The following is a 24,598-nucleotide window of genomic DNA, read 5'->3' on the forward strand; positions in this document are numbered from 1 at the left end:
TTTCTTGAATTGTGGCTGTCAAGTGATTGAGGAATTGAAGAATATTAATGGTTATACTTCCCTGCACACCTCAAATCACTTTCCAAATATATAATCCAAATAGTTTTGTAAAGACTTACAGAAGTCTTCATTTACACTGGATCAATTTGAAGCATAATTGAAAAATGCGTAACAAATTTGTTTCCATTATTTAAATATTGAATAGTTACTAAATATTTGAAATTCTAGCCATAAAATTAATTATGAAAAAAAATGCTGAAATGAAAATTGTATACTTTCCTGGGAATGTTTCCTGTGGGGGAGAAAAATCTGATTCCAACTCTATCCATTAAATGTCTGCATGCTACATTGAATTTAGAATTTGAGGAAAACATTATTAAAACAAAAGTAAAATATGAAAAGTTAAATATGAATTAATCATCAAAATATTGTAACTTAAACCTTTTAGAACATTAGACATTAACTTGTAAGAAGTGCTACTGCAAATAAATATTTTAAGGCCACTTGTTTTCAAATTTTTGTTTTTAATATTCAACCTTTAGTAACAGAATTTCTAAGAACGTGGCAGGACCCTTCAACACATCTGATCCCAACAGCTATCAACACTGATAAAATATTCCCTACCCATATTGATTTCATTCTTAAAGCATATGGGATCTTGTACTACTCCTTGTAAAGAAAATAGTCTGCGTTTTGTTACACTTTCATATCATCAATGCCTTATGTCAAATAACAAGTGGGAGTTGTCACAATTAATAAAACAATGCATTACTTGTTACATTACTGCACCATCCCTTGTATTAAGAGCTACTGAGCACATATTTGGAGTGATTGCAAATAAACTCTTTATGAAAACATATAAGCTCTCTATACAGTATATTTTGATTTCTTTTGACTGTATTTGCTACTTTTCCATGCTGTTTTTACCCTCCTGATTCTCAATCTCTTTCACACTTGAGTTTCTCCTGTTCTATATATCAAGTCATCTGTTTCTGTGAGCTGATAACATATACCAGGCACATAATGTCTATACTCCAAACTACTGATGCCTCGCATTTTTTTAAAATCTTTGGGGGTTTGATATTCTCCTTGTTTCTGTATCCTGCCATTAGCTTCACCTGCACCAGAAGTACCTGTTTAATCTTGCTTTTGTGTTACTGAACGCAACTGAGTTGGTGCTATTCCAGACTCTGCTCCAAAATCACCCTGGCATCCAGTATCTAGTCATCACAGATGATAGCTGGGCAGCTAAGAGTGCACATAATTAACACAAGCAGGGTTGACGATCATTGAGGGGCAACAAGGCGGCGCAGTAGTTAGCACTGCTGCCTCACGGTGCCGAGGACCTGGATTCGTTCCCGGCCCCGGGTCACTATCCGTTTGCACATTCTCCCCGTGTCTGCGCGGGTCTCACCCCCAGAATCTAAAAAGGATTAGCAGGGTAGGTGGATTGGCCACCCTAAATTGCCCCTTAGTTAGAAAAAAAAATTGGGTACTCTTTTTTTTAAATAAAAAAAAAAGGATTGAATCATCTTTAAGAAATCACAACCTCAATATCATGGTGAGCAAGGGGCTCCTGTCAAGAAACCCCTAAGATCATTTTTAAATCTCTGTTTTTGGTTGCACCAGCCAGATTGAAAAGTAGCCATGTTACTGAGTGGGCAGGCCTTTGACAGGGGTGAACAGGAGGGATTAGAAAGATCAGGGGGTTGGGGGAATGCAAAGGACCAGTAGCATTTGGAAGGTCCAGGAAACATCAATCTCAGGCATGCTGCATGGAAGGTGTAAAGTGAATGCCAGAAGGAACATCAGAGGTAACAATCAATGAATGCAGAGGTGGTCGTGGTGGGGGTGGGGGTGAGGGGGGGGAGGGGGGGGGGGGGGGTGGAGGCCTGGCAAACCTTGCCAGCCAAGGTTGAATTTAAACTAGTGATCACATCTTAGGAAATCAACAGTACAATATTTAAATAACCAACCCACCTCCTGTGCCCTTTCAGCTCCATGCACATTCCTTTGTATCTAATAACTAATTTTCACAAGATGAATCCATAATGGAGAGTCTGTTCCCATTTGTTTATTTTTTAGTGTTGCACTTCATCAGCTATGAAACTGCAGAAGATCAAGCCTATCATACATTCCTAACAAAACCAACTTGATTGTGTCTTTAGCTACTTCTATGTGATCCCATTGTTTTCCAAAATGGGATAATTGATCACCCTTCTGTTGCTTGTTGCTTTTCATTCCATGTTGTAAAAGGCTATTCTGCTTCACTACTGTTTTCCTCGGTGCCAATTTCCTCCAATATCTATTCTGCCATAACTGTGCTTTAAGTATGTGCTCTTCCTTGTATAACATATGCTCCCTCTTCTTGGACTATTCCTCCAAAGGCCTGAAATTTATGCAGTCCCAGTCATAATCCCCGCCACTTATTGGACTACTTAGTGAGGCTGCCACCATTGTACTTTGTCTTGGGTCTTTTGAGTATTGCTCAACTGACCAAATTTTGCTTTAGGTCCTTGGATATTAACATCATGTACATCTATTTGATGCAATTCTTTTTTCTTGAGAGTTGCTAATCATGGCATAGCTCAGGGTAAAAACAAGAATATCCTCTGTGCTTATCCTGCTGCACCACCACATTTCAACAAAACGCATATGCATTTAAAGTTACTGCAGCATCATCATGGGAAGCAGTACACAAAGTATGCTGTAATTCTATATTAAATGTTTATGTAAGAAAAATAACGGCAGAAGTTTTATTTTAGTAGCTTTTGTGAATATCGGGTATACTTTTAATTCATATTATTGTTGTATTTGCTTCAATGGAGTTCTAGGGCTTTGTGGTAAGCAACTATGATTCACAAGCAAAGGATTCACACATCCCTGCCTTTCCGATTTGACTTGAGGTTAAAATAAAACTAGTACTTGTGTTTATAATTGTTACAATATTATTATTTAGCTGTACTTAATGTAATAGGGGTCTTGATCTATGTTTCATTTGGATTGGCTCAGCTATGCAATATTCAAAGCATCCGGTTTTAAGAAAAAAACTTGACAATGGTTTATCCTCATTCACTTCACTGTTGGCTACAGTAAATTTCTGAGTGGCACCTGTTGAGGACGATTAGACATGAACTTGCCACCCTACCAGAAGGATATGGAGGTTTTGGAGAGGGTACAGAAGAGGTTTACAAGGATGTTGCATGGTATGGAGGGCATTAGCTATGAGGAGAGGTTGGATAAACTTGGTTTGTTCTCACTGGAACGTCGGAGATTGAAGGACGACCTGACACAGGTCTACAAGATTATGAGTGGCATGGAGAGAGTGGATAGTCAAAAGCTTTTCACCCAGGGTGGAAGAGTGCATTACTAGGGGACATAGGTGCAAGTTGCGAGGGGCAAAGTTTAGAGATGTGCAAGGAAAGTTTCTTAAGAGGGTAATGGGTGCCTGGAACTCGCTGCCGGAGGAGGTGGTGAAAGCCGGGAATATAGTGACGTGTAAGGGGCAACTTGACAAATACATGAATAGGGGGATGGGGACCCCAGCAAAGTAGAAGGTTTTAGGTTAGGAGAGCAGCATGGTCGGCGCAGACTTGAAGGGCCTGTTCCTGTGCTGTACTGTTCTTTATTCTTTGTACTTTAATCAGTTTCTGTCCTTGGTTTGTTCCATAATAGAATCTATTCACTCCTATCCTCAGCCAAGGGTTCAAATTGATGGTTATGCCATACCACATCATCTGTATAAAAAAAATGAAATTAGCATTTATTGTGCAGATCCAGCATATTTGAGTTGGTTGTCTTTACATCATATTACAACAGAATAGTAAATAAAGTGTTCTTCGCTGATTGTCACCAATGCAGAATCTTTCATTCAACCCAGAAAACCAGTTGACCTGGGCACTGCCTCTCACCCGGTTTAGTCCTTTCTCTTTCCAGCCTTCCTGTAGTAAATGATGGAGGCGAAAACCCATATATTCAACACAGCAATAACCACATAACGGATAAGCACTGGAAAGAAAATTAAAAGCATTATAAGATGTGCCTTTAAAGCATAAATACAGACCATGCATAAAACCCAAGCCATTGCTTTTACAATAGAAGTTTGTAATAATTAAAAAGATTATTGTATTTTAATTTTCATTTACGTAAGGCACAGAAGCATTTCATAGGTGCCTTCTGGGGTTCAATGATGTCAGCCACCACCATAATCACAGAATTGTTACGGCACAGAAGGAGGCCATTCAGCCCACGGTGTCTGCATCAGCTCTCCAAATAAGCATCACGACTTAAATCCATCCGCCAGGCTCTTCCCTGTATCCCTGCACATTGTTCTTATTCAAGTAATTATCTAATGCATCCTTGAATGCCTTGATTGATTGTGCCTCCATCAGGACCCCAGGCAGGGCATTCCAGACTCCAACCACTTCCCCGTGTGTGAAAAAGGTTTTCTCACATAACATTTGCCACTTTTGCAAATGACTTTAAATCTGTGCCCTCTTCTTCTTGATCCTTTTATGAAGGGAAGAGTTTCCTTCCTATAGTTTAGCACCAGAACTGTACATAATGTTCCAACTGAGGTCGAACTAGTGCCTTGTAAAAGTTCAGTGTAACCTCCTTGCTCTTGTACTCTATGAATTGAACATCATCTGCCGCCTATCTGCCCACTCCACCAACTTGTCTATGTCCTTTTGAAGTTTTACGCTGTCCCCTTCACAGTTTACAATACATTTAAATTTTGTGTCATCCACAAACTTTGAAACTGTCCTCTGTACACCAAGATCTAGATCATTAATATATATCAGGAAAAGCAAGGCCCCAGTACTGATCCCTGGGAAACACCAGTACAAACCTTCCTCCAGCTCAAAAAATATCCAATGACCTTTACTCTCTGCTCCCTGTTATTCAGCCAATTTTGTCTCCAAATTGCACTGTCCCTTTTATTCCTCATCTCACAGCTCTGTTGTGCAGCACTGTGTCAAATAACTTTTGGAAGTCCAATTTACACATCAACAGCATTACCCTCATCGACCTTTTCTGGCACCTTTTCAAAAAAACTCCAGCAAGTTTGTTAAACACCATTTTCCCCTTTCGCAATCCAAGCTGGCTCTTCCTAATCAACCCACATTTTTCCATACAACTACTAATCCTATCCTGATAATTGTTTCTAGAAGCTAGCCCACCACTGATGTTAAACTGACCCCTTTTTTGAACAAGGGTGTAGCATTTTCAGTTCTTCTGGAATATCCCATGAGTCTAAAGACGAAATAATTGTAGCCAGTGCGTCCCAACCCCCCGGATTTCCATTGTCACTTCCTTCAGTATCTTTGGATGCATTATCTGGTCCCGGTGCCTTGTCAACGTTTAAGTACTGACAGTCTGTCCAGCACTTCGTTCTTATCGATTTTGAACCCTTCTAGTGACAGAATTTCCTCCTCTGCCACCTTGGCCCAAGTAGCACCTATTTCCTTGGTAAAGACGGATGCGCAATATTCATTTAACACATCAGGCATGCTCCCTCCTCCATGTGTAAATTCCTTTATTGGTTGCTAATCAGCCCTCCTCCTTTTATCATCCTTTTAGTATTTTCATGCCTAAAGAAGGCTTTGGGATTCCCCATTGTGCTGGCTGCAAATGTTTTCTCATAATCCCTCTTCACTTTCTCCTGCGCTTTTTCACCTCTCATCTAAACCTTCTGTATTCCTCTTCAGTTCTCGACTGTACTTTCTACCTTACGGCTGTCATAAGCACATTTTTTTCTTCCTTATCTTAATTTCTACCTATTTTTTCATCCAGGGTGCTCTGTATATGTTTGTCCTACCTTTATCTTTAAAGGAATATACCTTGACTGTGTTCAGATCATTTCTGTTTTGAAGGTAGACCATTGTTCAGCTACAGGTTTCCCCGCCAACCTTTCATTCCAGTTTAACTGGCCCAGCTCCATGCTTTCCCATTGAAGTCAACTCTCACCCAGTTCATTATTTTTACTCTGGATTCCCTATTTTTCCTTTCTACAGCATCCTAAATCTTGCATTACAATAATCATTGTCTCCAAAATGTTCCCCCACTAACACTTGATCTATTTGGCCCATTTCATTTCCAAGAACCAGTTCCAACAGTGCATCATTTCTTGTTGGACTGGACACAATCTAAAAACTTTTGCCCCTTTCCATCCTTTACACTCCCACTGACCCAGCCTATATTCGGGTGATTTAAAGGCCCCATTAAAACTATTCCACAGGGCATGGTTTAACGGAAATGCAACAGAGTCCGGTGTCGAGCATTTTTGGCCAGGTCTTTCCCAGTGATTGCAGCACTGCGAACCACCCCGTTATGAAACGGGACTCTCCTTCATTTCTGGCTTCTACACTTGGTCCAGTTTCATGCACTCACAAGCTCCGCTCGCCAGTGAAGGAAGAGATGAAAATGGTCTCCCAATCTCTTGCCCCCTCACACATCATGGCCTTCAGAGTCCCCCACTCACCAATAAGGGGTCATCAAGCCCTCTGCACCCCACTTCACAAGGGCACGGCATCTGCGGGCCTGGTCTATGGCATGATACCACCCAGACACCTTGGCACTGCCAGCATGGCAATGCTGCATGGGCACCCTGGTGCTGCCAGGATTGCACTGCCAGGGTGGGATTTGGATGGTACTGCCACAGTACCCAGGTGGCATTGGGGTGCCAAGGTACCACCCTGCCCAGAGCCTGACCACCAGGGGCCCCCAATCGCCTTGGAGCATCCCCCAAGTGTCGGTACGGCCGTTCCACGTTTGTGGAAGCCACAGCTAAACCGTGTCTGCTTTGGATCTCCAAGGCAAGGCCGTTAGGTTCCGGGCGCTGGGTAGATCCGGCACAGGCATATTCAGGTGGGACTGACTGCTCACTTGAATATGCAAATCTGGGTCCCAACCTCAATGGGCGGGATCCAGATTGCAATACCTTGCACAATCTCATTAGCTTTTGTGAGGCGTGACAAGGCCGGTAAATCTCTCTCGTCGCGTCCCAAGTCGGGCACAACGAGGCCAATAGATTGCGTCCATAATGTTTGCATCTTTCTGTAATTTGTTTTCAGATTTGTTCTTCTACATCCTTCTCACTGGTTGGCAGCCTATAAACTGCACCGACAGTTCCTGGAGACTATTTTGGTTGGCAGAGGGCAAGAATGGGTGGGGCAGGTCCTTTTTGCCTCGTTTTCAATAAGCGACTGGAGAGAAGCAATTTTGGTTAACAAAAATGTTCCCTTCAGGGTAGAGCATTGTGTAAAGGATAAGGAGGGTAGATATGTGATTGTTAAGGGAGTTGTACATGGAGAATCTGTCAACACATTAATCAGTTAAAATATAGACATACTGAAAATTAGAAATTTACGATTTTCTTGGTAATTATGTAAAATTAAGGTTTTCTTGGTAATTATGTAAAATCTATTCACCTGCAGTGTCCTGGGTGGTCATCAAAGTGGTGAAGATTCTTGCTGTACAAGAATAATAGAATTATTAGTAATTGCATCAAATGTACCAAATACTCCACAGCTAACTATTGTGGAATAATACAAGTAACCAAGTCTTAAAAGGTCCCACATTGTTATTTTATCTTTATGTCACCAGAGTCGTCTGTTCCAATGTTCTCCTGGCATTCCTTCCAGACTCCATTCAAAAGCCTCCTTTTTAATAAATGTATTAATGAGATACGGGCAACACTGGCTTGGCCAGCACTTATTGTCCATCCCTAATTGCCCGCGATAAGGTGGTGGTGAGCTGCCTTCTTGCACCTTGCTGTCCATGTGCTGTTAGGGAGGGAGTTTCAAGATTTTGACCTGGACATAGAAATGTATCGCCGATCCTTCACTAAGTCAGGAGGGGAACTTCCAAATGGTGGGTTACCCAGCTATCTGCTGCCACTGTCCTTCTAGATCGTTGTGGTCGTGGGTTTGAAAGGGGCTGTGTAGGGAGCCTAGGTGAGTTACTGCGGTGTCTCTTGCAGATGGTATGCATGGCTGCCATGGTGCATTGGTAATGGAGGGAGTGAATGTCTGTGGAAGGAGTGCCAATCAAACAGGCTACTTTGTCCTGGATGGTGTCAAGCTTTTGAATGCTGTTGGAGCTGCACTCATCCAGGCAAGTGGGGAGTATTCCATCACACCCTTGACTTGAGCGTTGTAGATGGCGGACAGGCTTTGGGGAGTCAGGAGGTGAGTTATTTGAAATGAAAAATGAAAATCACTTATTGTCACGAGTAGGCTTCAGTGAAGTTACTGTGAAAAGCCCCTAGTCGCCACTTTCCAGCGCCTGTCCGGGGAGGCTGGTACGGGAATCGAACCGTGCTGCTGGCCTGCTTGGTCTGCTTTAAAAGCCAGCGATTTAGCTGAGTGAGCTAAACCAGCCCCTTTGATGCAGGATTCCTAGCCTCTGACCTGCTCCTTAACCACCGTATTTATATGGCTAGTCCAGCTCAGTTCATGGTCAATGGTAACCCCAGCATGTTGATTGTGGGGGATTCAGCGATGGTAATGCCACTGAATGTCAAAGGCGATGGTTAGAAATGATCATTGCCTGGCACTTATTTGGCGCAAATGTTACTTGCCAATCGTCATCCCAAGCCTGGATATTGTCTAGATATTGCTGCATTTGGACATGACTTCTTCAGTAGCTGAGGAGTCGCGCATGGTGCTGAACATTGTGCAATCATCAGTGAGCATCCCCATTTCCGACCATATGATGGACGGAAGGTAATTATTGAAGCAGGTGAGGATGGTTCGGCCCAGGACACTACCTTGAGGAACTCCTGCAGTGATATCCCAGAACTGAGATGATTTATTGACCTCCAACAGCAACAACCATTTTCCTTTGTGCCAGGTATGACTCCAACCAGCAGAGTTTTCCCACTGATACCCATTGTCTCCAGTTTTGTAGATCTCTTTGATGCCATACTCGGTCAAATGCTGCCTTGATATCAAAGGCAGTCACTCTCACCTCACTGCTGGAGTTCGGCTTTTTTGTCCATGTTTGAACGAAGGCTGTAATGAGGTCAGGAGCTGAGTGACCCTTGTGGAACCCAAACTGAGCATCAATGAGCAGGTTATTGCCGAGTGAGTGCCACTTGATAGCACTGTTGATGATTCCTTCCATCACTTTACTTATGATCGAGAGTAGACTGATGGGACATTGGCCGGGTTGAATCTGTTCTGCTTTTTGGGTACAGGACACACCAGGGCAATTTTTCACATTGCCGGGTAGTGGTATTGTCGCTAGACTAGTAATCCTGAGCGCCAATGTAATTCTCTGGGGACCCAAGTTCAAACCCAACCACAGCAGATGGTGGAATTTGAATTCAATAGAAAATTTAATAATGACCATGAAACCATTCTCAATTGTCGTAGAAAACCGATCAGGTTCACTATTGGGCAGCACGGTAGCATTGTGGATCGCACAATTGCTTCACAGCTCCAGGGTCCCAGGTTCGATTCCGGCTTGGGTTACTGTCTGTGCGGAGTCTGCACATCCTCCCCGTGTGTGCGTGGGTTTCCTCCGGGTGCTCCGGTTTCCTCCCACAGTCCAAAGATGTGCAGGTTAGGTGGATTGGCCATGATAAATTGCCCTTAGTGTCCAAAATTGCCCTTAGTGTTGGGTGGGGTTATTGGGTTATGGGGGTAGGGTGGAGGTGTTGACCTTGGGTAGGGTGCTCTTTCCAAGAGCCCATGCAGACTCGATGGGCCGAATGGCCTCCTTCTGTACTGTAAATTCTATAAAGATGCCAGTGTTGTAGCTGTACTGGGACAGCTTGGCTAGGGGCAGCAAACTCTGGAGAAGAAGTCTTCAGTACTATTGCCAGAATATTGTCAGGGCCTCGAACCGTTACAGTATCCAGTGCCACGAGCCATTTATTCAGATCACGTAGAGTGAATTGAATTGGATGAAGATTGGCATCCGTAATGCTGGGGTCCTCCAGAGGAGGCAGAGGCCATGCGATGATCTGGCTGGATTGTTATAAGTGCTTCAGTCTTATTTGTGCTGGGCTTCCCCACCATTAAGAATGGGGATATTTGTGGCGCCTTGTCCTCCAGTTAGTTGTTCAATTATGCAACATCATTTATGACTGGATGTGGCAGGACTGCAGAGCTAAGATCTGATCTGTTGGGAGTGGGATTGTTTAGTTCTGTCTATCACTTGCTGCCCTTGCTGTTTGGAACACAGGTAGTCCTGCACTGTAGAGGTGTTCACCAGGTTGACACCTCATTTCTCAGTATGCTTGATGCTACTCCTGGCATGCCCTCCTCCACTCTTCCCTGAAGTACGATTGATCCCCTGGCTTGATGGTCATGGTAGAGTGGGATCTATGCCAGGCCATGAGGTTACAGATTGTGTTCGAGTACAATTCTACTGCTGCTGATAGCCCACAGCGCCTCATCGATGCCTCGTCTTGAGTTACTAGATCTGTTCAAAATCTATCCTGCACGGTTCACTTGTGCTTCATGAAACAGGCACCGTGGCTGATGAGGAGGAGAGAGGGGGTACGAAAAGTGTCCAGCATCTCCATAGTGTGCTGACAGTGGTGCCGCTAGTCGGGAAGCATCTGTCAGGGCTGGGGAGAGGGCAGGGCCTGGAGCCTGCCAGGCAGCCAGGCAGCTATTGACGCCGCTGACTGACCATTGTGAACTTTGTGCCATGGGTCGTATGGGTGGCCCCCAAGGCTACTCCCCTAGGTATTCTCTGGCCCCAGCCAACCTATTAACGGGATGGGCGCTCAATGGGATGGGTGCGCTCCAACGAAACCAGTGCCATCTTCTTGGCTGGGATGAGTGTGTGGAGGGAGTGGAGTGATAATATGTGGCTGCAGCTTGTCAGCCTCTCGAATGCCAATCCCGATCCCAACCCCGACAAACCAACACCTTTACCATTGGAATCGATCGTGTTCCATGTGGCGCTGGTGCGAGCCCCTCACCGGTCTGTGGATTGGCCAGGTTTTGCTATCGTGGAAGTCCACGAATCCTGCCCCAGCGTCAACACTTAGTCTCAGGAAAAGAGAATGGCCGCAGCATTTTATTGATTGAGTTCATATTCCACCATCTGTCTGGTGGGATTTAAATCTGGGACCCCGGCACATTACTCATCCCTCCATATCTCTACATCCACCTGATCCAGCTTACGAGTCTTACAGAATTCCCACAGTTTTTTAAAAATAAATTTATAGCACTGAATTAATTCTTTCCAATTAAGGGGCAATTTAGCGTGGCCAATCCACCTACCCTGCACATCTTTGGGTTGTGGGGGTGAAACCCACGCAAACACGGGGAGAATGTGCAAACTCCACACGGACAGTGACCCGGGGCCGGGATCGAACCTGGGATCTCGACGCCGTGAGGCAGCAGTGATAACCACTGTGCCACCGTGCTGCCCGTAGAATTATTAAAGTTGAAATCAAAGTAAAACTAGAAATATACAATCCTTTGCTGAGGTCTCAAAAAAATACATGATATTGTTAAACTTAGTTTTTTTTTAGAAAAATGAGATTCAGTTCATAGTCACACTTACTGCATACGGTATAGATTGAAAAGCCCCATGTCAGGGCACTGACTCGATCAGAGTCACGTGTCTTCCACAAAGACTGAAGTTGGGCATATTTACTTAATGCACTGATAAACGTGGACAAATTCTATAACAAAAAGAAGATTTGTATTAATCATAAAAATGTAATCAAAATACCCAATCAATCCCCAGGCACTTTATTTGCCCAAAGGAAATCTGAAGTTGAGATAGTCACAGATGCTACTGTTTAAAACAACAGTTTTTCCTGTTTATTCCCTGTAGGTTCGTTCCACATACACATGCATGCACACATAGCCATTCCAAGTCAAGGCGGCATGCAGAATATCACTGGCAAAGCTATTCTTAGTCCATCTGCTGACGAGAGAACAAAAATGATCTCAATAAGTTCATTCAATTGTTTTATCCAGCTCCAACAATTTTGGTACACTGGGATTGTCAACAGAATGCCTTTATTGCTACTGGCTGCATGAATTGGATATTTTGTAAAGTCATTACTTGATAATGATTGTTAGACAGAACTCAACTGGAATACAACAATTAGAAAAATTATACTGGAAAATATGGGTGTTTAGAAAGGTTTACTTAGTCAATTTTAAGGATTAGCTGATTATGCAATTTTTTTTTAAATCAAGAAGGAAGAAAGTACTTGCTTTTATATATAACACTGTTCATGACCTCAGGATGTCCAAGTGCACTGTACAGTCAATGAAGTACTTCTGAAGTGTAGCCAATATTGTCAAGTGGGAATTTGGCACAATATGGCCCCACAAAAGGCAAGGAGGTAATGGCCAGATAGCCTCCTTCAATTGATTTTGGTTGAGGAATAAATATCAACCAGGACACCGGAGAGAACCTCACTGCTCTTCTTTGAAAAGTACCATAGGGTCTTTCACATCCAGCTGGGAAGACAGGCAGGGATCCGGTTTCAAGTTCCATCCAAAAGACAGCAGTCACCCAGTGCTGTACTGAATTATTAGCTTATAGAACATGCTTAAATTATTTGGACGGAAACTTGAAGCCACAACCTTCCGATTCAAAAGCAAGAGTGCTACCACTGAGCCAAATCTGACACCTTAAACGCAGCTACTGTTGATCTCACTCCACATCCCTAGGTATCCCCATTGGTGAAAACCATCTCGCTAAGGTTGAAGCCTGACATCGCCACTTGTATTCCACTGCAGGACTTCCCCATCTTCCAATCTCCACCTTTTCTAGGCTTCCGTGGGCAGAGAATAGTAAACAGAAACACAACAAGAAAAAGTTAAGGCAAGAAAAATAGAATAAAACGGCAAGTGAGAAAAAAGAAATGGAGACGCAGATAGAAAAATAAAAAAGAGTGGTGGGACAGTCAGTTTCTAAGCATAGTCTGTTAACTTATATTTTCTAATTTCCCATTTTAATTTGTGCCAAAACAGTGAGCCTAAACAAGTTATTTTTTTCTGCAGTTAAAATACATAAAGCTACTTGATACAGTTTCACACCTGTATGGAATAATTAACTGTGTCATTTTATAATTGATAGAGGAAGCATTATATGGAGAAATAAATATTACCATTTTCATTCAATAATTCAGAACTGAAAATGAAACAACCATATTGTCACCATGTCAGATGGGAAATTATTTGGGATTAATCACTAGGAGCTATGTGATGAAGATAGTTTGCACGGCTGATTTTCAACGATGCTTCATCCAATAGCTTTTTTGAGAGATAACAAAAATGACCATTAAACAGAAAAAAATACACCAACATCTTGGGATCACAGCAATTGGAAAATTTCCAGTTCTTGGCATATCCACGCTTATAGCTTTTCAATACAAAGTTACAAAATAAGTAAGTGCATTGGCAATAAATGATACAGCATCTAGCCAGACAGTCCAGCTGACTAATTTTAATGAAAATTAACCAAGTTAGTCCAGTTGCTCGCATTACACCAATGAGGCTATTCACAGACAATCATAGCAAAACAGATGACTTCCAAAATAGCCTCCAGCAGATCCTGAATCACAAAAACAACCAGCAGAAAATCACTAAAGTACCGTTCATTGACAAATTTGAGTACAGCCCAATTGTTGCTCGGATGACCTTAAATTAAAAAAGGGGCTGGTCTTCAAACAGCAGCTTATTCAGGATGGTCTACAGGCAGGAGACTCTGCGAACAAAATCTTCCAGCTTTGTGTGCACCAACACAAGAGGATGAGATGTAATTACAGATACTTACTGATATTAGTACAGCATACACTAAGCAAAAGGCTGTGGATCCCTCCAGAGAGGAAGGGAGAGAAAAAAACAATAAAATAGACACAGTGAGAAAGGATTTGGAAACAGAAAGATAAACTTCAAAGCTATGAGGCCCAGCGATAGATTGCTTACTGTGAACAGTAAATGAGGTTATGTCAGAGGAATGTGCTCTTTCTGTAACAAATACATAGTTATCCTGATAAATGTGGTGCCAGATTTGTACTGTACCACCACCCAATCCAAACCCACCTAAACTGTCTTCGATGTCAAGTGGTGTTAATCAGTTCAGTTTTACAGAAATTATTTTGATTCCTATCTTTTTAAAAACATACAGGAGGCCTAATAAAATTGAATGTTGATATTTTGAATATGTTTGCAGTAGCTTTGAACTATTCTTCCCACTATTCTGTTCAATTTTCCCAAACAAAATTGGACACGTAACGCAAACTGCTGTTTCTTCACATATCTGACCTGCAGAACAAATTATGATACCCAGAGCAATCAATGAAGGTCCACAATATACTGTACCAGATTTGTTTTCTCACCTGATATCTGACCATCCTCCAGAATCCGTACTTCACTCAACATCTGGCAACCAATCACACAACTATAGGAAACAACCAACTTCTCTCTGTGCTACTGATGACTGCTAAACAAATTGTACACCGTCAATTTCTACCAGGATGAACATAGATTGGGGAAATTTTACAATTCCATTGATGGTCGGCACGGTGGCACAGTGATTAGCACTGCTGTTTCACAGCATCAGGGACCCGGGTTCAATTCCAGCCTTGGGCAACTGTCTGTGTGGAGTTTGTACATTCTCCCTGTGTCTGCGTGGGTTTCCACCGGATGCTCCGGTTACCTCACAAAGTCCAAAGATGTGCAGGTTAGGTGGATTGGCCATGATAAATTACCCCTTAGTGTCCAAAAGGTTAGGTGGGGATACTGGGATAGAGAAGGCCCATGGGCCTGGGTAGGATGCTTTCTCGGAGGATCAGTGGGGACTCGATAGGCTGAATGGCACTGTTGGGATTCTATGATTGTATCTTACAGCCGAGGAGACAAATCAACCCGTTATGTCTACGGTGGCGTTTTGAAGAAACTCTCCAATGTAGTCTTATAGATCAGCTTTCTCCCCTTAATGGTGTAAATTGCTCCTCTTCAACTTCATGTCCAACTGCCTTTGGAAAGTTCCAATGGAATCCGATTCCACGATCCCTCCAGATCATAACAATCCTTTGCATGAAGAAATTTCTCCTTTCCACTCGAGCTCTTTTGCCAATTATTTTAAATTTATGTAAACAGATTACTGACCCACTTGCCAGATGTAAGTTTCTCAACACTTACTCTTTCAAAACCTTCCATAATTTGAATAATTTGTTTCAATATCACCTTAACCTTGTCTGCTCAAGAGACTGCAACCCCAGCTCTCCAATTTCTCCACACATCTAATCTCCCTGGTATCACCCTGTAAATCTCCTCAGTACCCCCTCCAAAGCCTTGATGTCTTTCTTATTTTTTTGATGCCCAGAGTTGTATATAATACCCCAGCTGAGCTTAGCTAGGTATTGGCAGATTTAGATTGACTTCCTTGTTTAGTCATCAATTCCCTTTTGGAAAGCTGAGTATCCCATATACTTACTCAACTTGCCCCATCACTTTCAAATATTTGAGAATATACACCACCTGCTCATTCTGCTCTCACATCCCCATCAATTATAGTGCCATTTAGATTAGACTGCCTTTACATGTTGCTCCTCAAATAGTGCATCACTTTATGCTTCTCTGCATTAAACTGTACCTGCCACATGCTTGCCCAGCCTGCCTACATCTTCCTGAAGTTTGCTAATCTCCTGTTTGTTATCTCCTATGTTTTGTATCGTAAATTGTACTCCCAATACTCAAGATCAGGTCATGAATATGCAACAAGAAAAGCAACGCTCTCAATGCTGATTGAGCATATAGCCGTTGTTTTTCTTTCATTTCAGATTCCTCCCATGTTTAAAATTAGCCACAAAAATTACTCAGAGGAATCTTACCAATCTTTCCCATGGGTAACAGAAAGATTGCAACAGACAGATACAGAACTCAGGTGATACATTATTTCAACATTCTACCCTTCCCCAAAATCAAAAGAAAGTTGTGCTAGGTTACGGTTTACACACGTCTCATTATTCACTTATCTTGTGCTCCCTCTTCACATTTGCATCTGAACAGCCTAACGACTGGCTGAGAGCTCAACCTCATCCAATAACAAGAACTTAAACTTATCTAGCATCTTTCAATGTATATAGAACATTGTAAATAGCACCTTTCAATGTACATGGCAGATTGTACACAGCACCTTGTCGATGTAGAATGCACATGGCACATTGCATATAGCACCTTTCAAAGTGTACAGCACATTGTATATCACACCTTTTAATGTATATGGCACCTTTCAATGTATATGGCAAATTGTATCTAGCAGCTTTCAGTGTACATAGCACCTTGTGTGTAGCATCTATCTCAATGTAAATGGAAAATTGTATGTAACACCTTTCAATGTAAATGGCACACTGTATATGGAATCTGGCAATGTATATAGCACATTGTTATAGCACCTTTCAATGTATATAGACGTTGTATGTCGCAACTTTCAATGTAATGGCATATTGTATATAGCGCCCTTCAATGTATATGACACATTGTACATGACACCTTTTGATGTAGAATGAATACAGCACATTGTATATCATAGAATCATAGAAATTACAGTGCAAAAGAAGGCCATTCAATCCATCGAGTCTGCACCAGCCCTTGGAAAGAGCATCCTACCTAAACCCACAACTCCACCCTATCCCTACACCTACATTAGGTAACCCCACCTAATCTTTTTAGGAGACTAAGGGCAATTTAGCACGGTCAATCCACCTAACCTGCACATCTTTGGACTGCGGGAGGAAACTGGAGCACCCGGAGGAAACCCGCGCAGACCCGGGGAGAACTTGCAGCCTCCACACAGACAGTGACCCAAGCTGGGAATCGAACCTGGGACCCTGGAGCTGTGTAGAAACTGTGCCGACCACTGTGCTACGTAGCTGCCCTATAAAACATACAATGCAGGAGGAAATCTGGCCCATCAAGTCTGCACTGACCCACTTAAGCCCTCACTTCCACACCATCTCCTTAACCCAATAACCCATCCTAACCTTTATTTTTTTGGACACTAAGGCAATTCAGCATGGCCAATCCACCTAACCTGCACGTCTTAGGACTGTGGGAGAAAACCGGAGAACCCAGAGGAAACCCACACAGACAAGGGGAGAACGTGCAGACTCCGCACAAACCGTGATCCAGTGGGGAATCGAACCTGGGACTCTGGCGCTGTGAAGCCACAATGCTAACCACTGTGCTAGCATGCTGCCCCTATAGAATTTACAGTGAAGAAGGCCATTCGGCCCATCGAATGTACACCAGCTCCTGAAAGAGTCCATGCCTCCATCCTATCCCTGAAACCCAGCAACCCCACCTAACCTTTGGACACTACAGGGCAATTTAGCATGACAATTCCACCTAACCAGTACATCTTTGGACTGTGGGAGGAAACTGGAGTGCCCGGAGGAAACCAACGCAGACACGGGGAGAACGTGCAGACTCTACACGTATATAGTATATGTCACCTTTCAATGCATATAGCACCTTCCAATGTATATAGTACCTTTCAATGTAAATGGAACATTGTATTTAGCATCTTGCAATATATATATATAGCACCTTTCAATGTATATAGCATACTGTAACACCTTTCAATGTATATGGCATATTGTATGCAGCACCTTTTAATGTATATGGCACATTGTATATAATACCCTTCGATGTATATGACACATTGTACATGGTACCTTTCAATGAATATAGCACCTTTCAATGTATGCAGCACATTTCAATGTATATAGCACCTTTCAATGTATATAGCACCTTTCCATGTATATCGCACCTTTCAATGTATACAGCACCTTTCAATATGTACAGCACCTTTCAATGTATGTCGCACCTTTCAATGTATATAGCACCTTTCAATTAATTTAGCACATTTCAATGTATTTAGCACCTTTTAATTAATTTAGCACCTTTCAATATATACAGCACCTTTCAATGTATATAGCACCTTTCAATGTATACAGCACCTTTCAATGTATACAGCACCTTTCAATGTATACAGCACCTTTCAATGTATACATCACATTTCAATGTATACAGCACCTTTCAATGTATACATCACATTTCAATGTATACAGCACCTTTCAATGTATACATCACATTTCAACATGTATAGCACCTTTCACTGTATATATCACCTTTCAATGTATACGTCACCTTTCAATGTATATAGCACCTTTCAATGTATACGTCACCTTTCAATGTATATAGCACCTTTCAATGTATATAGCACATTTCAATGTATACATCACCTTTCAATGTATATAGCACCTTTCAATGTGTATAACACCTTTCAATGTGTATAGCACCTTTCAACGTATATAGCATCTTTCAATGTATATAGCACCTTTCAATGTATATAGCATATTTCAATGTGTATAGCACCTTTCAATGTATATAGCATCTTTCAATCTGTATAGCACCTTTCAATGTGTATAGCATCTTTCAATGTATACAGCACCTTTCAATGTATACATCACCTTTCAATGTGTACAGCACCTTTCAATGTATATAGCAGCTTTCAATGTGTATAGCACCTTTCAATGTATGTAGCATCTTTCAATCTGTATAGCACCTTTCAATGTATATAGCACCTTTCAATGTATACATCACCTTTCAATGTATATATCACCTTTCAATGTGTATAGCACCTTTCAATGTGTATAGCACCTTTCAATGTGTATAGCATCTTTCAATGTATACAGCACCTTTCAATGTATATAGCACCTTTCAATGTATACATCACCTTTCAATGTATATATCACCTTTCAATGTGTATAGCACCTTTCAATGTGTATAGCACCTTTCAATGTGTATGGCATCTTTCAATGTATACAGCACCTTTCAATGTACATAGCACCTTTCAATGAATTTAGCACCTTTCAATGTATATAGCACCTTTCAATGTATATCGCACCTGTCAATGTATACAGCACCTTTCAATGTATATAGCACCTTTCAATGTATACAGCACCTTTCAATGTATATAGCACCTTTCAATGAATACAGCACCTTTCAATGTATATATCACATTGTATGTAGCACCTTTTAACGTATATGGCACATTGTATATAGCACCCTTCAATAACTCCTGGGAAGTGCTTGAGATGCAATTTTACATTGATAGGTCCTATATGCAATATGATAAATACATTCTACATTGAAAGGTGCTATATACAATGTGCTGTATACATTATGCATTAACTGGTGTCGTATACAATGTGCCAATTAGGAGGGATCGGAAAGGAGAAAACCAAGATGGAGTTTAGCAAAGCAAATCCATAAAGTGAGAACTTGGGAGGATCAAGGTGCGGGTACGAGTGGGGCAGTGGATGGGTGGGCAGTGATTACATCCATTACTCAGTCACAATCAGTGCATTGTAATCTGGAGAATGGATTAATGTTTCTCCCCTTGATTTATTGCAATGATGGGATTTGAACTCATGAGCCCTGAGTAATCGCCTGGATCTCGGGATTACTAGTCCAGTGACATTATTAATACATCACCTACTGTCCAATGAAATCAATGGCCTCTCAAAAGTATCACCATGAACTGCTTAATTCAAATGATAGCGAAGAACGGTGGCACAGTGGTTAGCACTGCTACCTCACAGAACCAGGGACTCGGGTTCAATTCCAGCCTCGGGTGACTGTGTGAAGTTTGCACGTTTTCCCCATGTCTGCTTGGGTTTCCTCTGGGTGCTCTGATTTCCTCCCACAGTTCAAAGGTGTGCAGGTTAGGTGGACTGGCCACACTAAATTGGCCCTTAGTGTCCAGGGATATGTAGGTTAGGTTATGGGGTCACAGGGATAGGGCGGTGGACGGGGGAATGGACATGGGAAGAGTACTCTTTCGAAGGGTCGGTACACACTCAATGGGTCGAATCTCCTCCTTACGCTCTGTAGGGCATGTATGATTCTATGAACCTGCACTTTTCACTATTCTAACATGATGAAAACATTTCACTAACACAAAGTTGTTGCCTTAGTTGTAATGTCGGGAAACACAGCAACCAATTTACACACAGTAAAGTCCCACCTACAGCAATGAAATAAAGACCAGAACATTTGTTTTTGTGCTGTTGGCTCAGTCAGCATAGTGGGAAACATTTTAAATCTTATTTGGAAAGCATCATGAGATCTTTTACTTCCAACAAAGGTGGAAAATAGAAGGGATCAGTATTACGCCTCTTTTGAATGTTGGCACTAACTCATAGAATAGCACTCGGTACACTAAATCACGATGCACCGCTCGGTACCTTAATCACGGAGCAGCGCTCGGTACACTAACTCACGGTGCGGCGCTCGGTACACTAACTCACAGAGCAGCTCTCGGCACCGTAACTCACGGAGCAGCGCTCGGTACACTAACTCACGGAGCAGCGCTCGGTACACTAACTCACGGTGCGGCGCTCGGTACACTAACTCACGGAGCGGCGCTCGGTACACTAACCCACGGAGCGGCGCTCGGTACTCTAACTCACGGAGCAGCGCTCGGTACACTAACTCACGGAGCAGCGCTCGGTACACTAACTCACGGAGCAGCGCTCGGTACACTAACTCACGGTGCGGCGCTCGGTACACTAACTCACGGTGCAGCGCTCGGTACACTAACTCACGGAGCAGCTCTCGGTACACTAACTCACGGAGCGGCGCTCGGTACACTAACTCACAGAGCAGCGCTCGGTACACTAACTCACGGTGCGGCGCTCGGTACACTAACTCACGGTGCGGCGCTCGGTACACTAACTCACAGAGCAGCGCTCGGTACACTAACTCACGGTGCGGCGCTCGGTACACTAACTCACGGTGCGGTGCTCGGTACACTAACTCACAGAGCAGCTCTCGGCACCGTAACTCACGGAGCAGCGCTCGGTACACTAACTCACGGAGCGGCGCTCGGTACACTAACTCACGGAGCAGCTCGCGGTACACTAACTCACAGAGCAGCTCTCGGCACCGTAACTCACGGAGCAGCGCTCGGTACACTAACTCACGGAGCGGCGCTCGGTACACTAACCCACGGTTCAGCTCGGTACACTAACTCACAGAGCAGCTCTCGGCACCGTAACTCACGGAGCAGCGCTCGGTACACTAACTCACGGAGCGGCGCTCGGTACACTAACTCACGGAGCGGCGCTCGGTACACTAACCCACGGAGCGACGCTCGGTACACTAACTCACAGAGCAGCTCTCGGCACCGTAACTCACGGAGCAGCGCTCGGTACACTAACTCACGGAGCGGCGCTCGGTACACTAACTCACGGAGCAGCTCGCGGTACACTAACTCACGGTGCGGCGCTCGGTACACTAACTCACGGAGCAGCTCTCGGTACACTAACTCACGGAGCAGCTCTCGGTACACTAACTCACGGAGCAGCGCTCGGTACACTAACCCACGGTGCGGCGCTCGGTACACTAACTCACAGAGCAGCTCTCGGCACCGTAACTCACGGAGCAGCGCTCGGTACACTAACTCACGGAGCGGCGCTCGGTACACTAACTCACGGAGCGGCTCTCGGTACACTAACTCACGGAGCGGCTCTCGGTACACTAACTCACGGAGCGGCTCTCGGTACACTAACTCACGGTGCGGCGCTCGGTACACTAACTCACAGAGCAGCGCTCGGTACACTAACTCACGGTGCAGCGCTCGGTACCACTAACTCACGGAGCGGCTCTCGGTACACTAACTCACGGAGCGGCTCTCGGTACACTAACTCACGGAGCAGCGCTCGGTACACTAACCCACGGTGCGGCGCTCGGTACACTAACTCATGGAGCAGCGCTCGGTACACTAACTCACGGAGCGGCGCTCGGTACACTAACTCACGGAGCGGCTCTCGGTACACTAACTCACGGAGCAGCGCTCTGTACACTAACTCACGGAGCGGCGCTCGGTACACTAACTCACGGAGCGGCGCTCGGTACACTAACTCACGGTGCGGCGCTCGGTACACTAACTCACTGAGCAGCGCTCGGTACACTAACTCACGGAGCGGCGCTCGGTACACTAACTCACGGTGCGGCGCTCGGCACCGTAACTCACGGAGCAGCGCTCTGTACACTAACTCACGGTGCGGCGCTCGGTACACTAACTCACGGTGCGGAGCTCGGTACACTAACTCATGGTGCAGCTCTCGGTACACTAACTCACGGTGCGGTGCTCGGTACACTAACTCACGGTGCGGCGCTCGGTACACTAACTCACGGAGAAGCGCTCGGTACACTAACTCACGGTGCGGCGCTCGGTACACTAACCCACGGTGCGGCTCTCGGTACACTAACTCACGGAGCAGCGCTCGGTACACTAACTCACGGAGCAGCTCTCGGTACACTAACTCACGGAGCAGCGCTCGGTACACTAACTCACAGAGCAGCTCTCGGTACACTAACCCACGGTGCGGCGCTCGGTACACTAACTCACGGTGCAGAGCTCGGTACACTAACCCACGGTGCGGCGCTCGGTACACTAACCCACAGAGCGGCTCTCGGTACACTAACCCACGGTGCGGCGCTCGGTAAACTAACTCACGGTGCGGAGCTCGGTACACTAACTCACGGTGCGGCGCTCGGTACACTAACTCACGGAGCGGCGCTCGGTACACTAACTCACAGAGCAGCTCTCGGTACACTAACTCACGGAGCAGCGCTCGGTACACTAACTCACAGAGCAGCGCTCGGTACACTAACTCACAGAGCAGCTCTCGGTACACTAACTCACGGTGCGGCTCTCGGTACACTAACTCACAGAGCAGCGCTCGGCAGCGTAACTCACGGTGCGGCTCTCAGTACACTAACTCACGGAGCAGCTCTCGGTACACTAACTCACGGTGCGGCGCTCGGTACACTAACTCACGGTGCAGCGCTTGGTACACTAACTCACAGAGCAGCGCTCGGTACACTAACTCACAGAGCGGCGCTCGGTACACTAACTCACAGAGCAGCGCTCGGTACACTCACTCACGGAGCAGCGCTCGGTACACTAACTCTCGGTGCAGCGCTCGGTACACTAACTCACAGAGCGGCGCTCGGTACACTAACTCACGGAGCAGCGCTCGGTACACTAACTCACGGAGCAGCGCTCGGTACACTAACTCACGGAGCAGCGCTCGGTACACTAACTCACGGTGCGGCGATCGGTACACTAACTCACGGTGCAGCTCTCGGTACACTAACTCACGGTGCAGCTCTCGGTACACTAACTCACGGTGCGGCGCTCGGTACACTAACTCACAGAGCAGCGCTCGGTACACTAACTCACGGAGCAGCGCTCGGTACACTAACTCACGGAGCAGCGCTCGGTACACTAACTCACGGTGCGGCGCTCGGTACACTAACTCACGGTGCGGCGCTCGGTACACTAACTCACAGAGCAGCGCTCGGTACACTAACTCACGGTGCGGCGCTCGGTACACTAACTCACAGAGCAGCGCTCGGTACACTAACTCACGGTGCGGCGCTCGGTACACTAACTCACGGTGCAGCTCTCGGTACACTAACTCACGGAGCAGCGCTCGGTACACTAACTCACAGAGCAGCGCTCGGTACACTAACTCACGGTGCGGCGCTCGGTACACTAACTCACGGTGCGGCGCTCGGTACACTAACTCACAGAGCAGCGCTCGGTACACTAACTCACAGAGCAGCTCTCGGTACACTAACTCACGGTGCAGAGCTCGGTACACTAACTCACAGAGCAGCTCTCGGTACACTAACTCACAGAGCAGCTCTCGGTACACTAACTCACAGAGCAGCGCTCGGTACACTAACTCACAGAGCAGCTCTCGGTACACTAACTCACAGAGCAGCTCTCGGTACACTAACTCACGGTGCGGCGCTCGGTACACTAACTCACGGAGCAGCGCTCTGTACACTAACTCACGGTGCGGCGCTCGGTACACTAACTCACGGTGCAGAGCTCGGTACACTAACTCACAGAGCAGCGCTCGGTACACTAACTCACAGAGCAGCGCTCGGTACACTAACTCACAGAGCAGCGCTCGGTACACTAACCCACGGAGCAGCTCTCGGTACACTAACTCACGGAGCAGCGCTCGGTACACTAACTCACGGTGCGGCGCTCGGTACACTAACTCACGGTGCGGCGCTCGGTACACTAACTCACGGAGCAGCGCTCGGTACACTAACTCACAGAGCAGCGCTCGGTACACTAACTCACAGAGCAGCTCTCGGTACACTAACTCACGGTGCAGTGCTCGGTACACTAACTCACGGAGCGGCGCTCGGTACACTAACTCACGGTGCAGCACTCGGTACACTAACTCACGGTGCAGCACTCGGTACACTAACTCACGGTGCGGCGCTCGGTACACTAACTCACGGTGCGGCGCTCGGTACACTAACTCACGGTGCGGCGCTCGGTACACTAACTCACGGTGCGGCGCTCGGTACACTAACTCACGGAGCAGCGCTCGGTACACTAACTCACAGAGCAGCTCTCGGCACCGTAACTCACGGAGCAGCGCTCGGTACACTAACTCACAGAGCAGCTCTCGGTACACTAACTCACGGTGCAGTGCTCGGTACACTAACTCACGGAGCGGCGCTCGGTACACTAACTCACGGTGCGGCGCTCGGTACACTAA

General features: G+C 45.1%; 1 protein-coding gene across 1 annotated transcript in view; it reads right to left on the reverse strand.

Annotated features, from left to right (window-relative positions):
- Positions 1–3,735: 3,735 nt before the first annotated feature.
- The window catches only part of slc66a3 (solute carrier family 66 member 3), a 69,425-nt gene continuing 48,562 nt past the window's right edge, over positions 3,736–24,598 (reverse strand). Inside the window, exons 6-8 of the mRNA XM_038800256.1 lie at positions 11,530–11,650; positions 7,431–7,472; positions 3,736–4,008 (exon numbers count right to left, since the gene is read on the reverse strand). Of these exons, the coding sequence (XP_038656184.1) occupies positions 3,917–4,008; positions 7,431–7,472; positions 11,530–11,650 (255 nt within the window). The 3' untranslated portion in view covers positions 3,736–3,916. The remainder of the gene's footprint in view (positions 4,009–7,430; positions 7,473–11,529; positions 11,651–24,598) is intronic.

This window comes from Scyliorhinus canicula, chromosome 6 (assembly GCF_902713615.1).
Source record: "Scyliorhinus canicula chromosome 6, sScyCan1.1, whole genome shotgun sequence".
Taxonomy (NCBI): domain Eukaryota; kingdom Metazoa; phylum Chordata; class Chondrichthyes; order Carcharhiniformes; family Scyliorhinidae; genus Scyliorhinus; species Scyliorhinus canicula.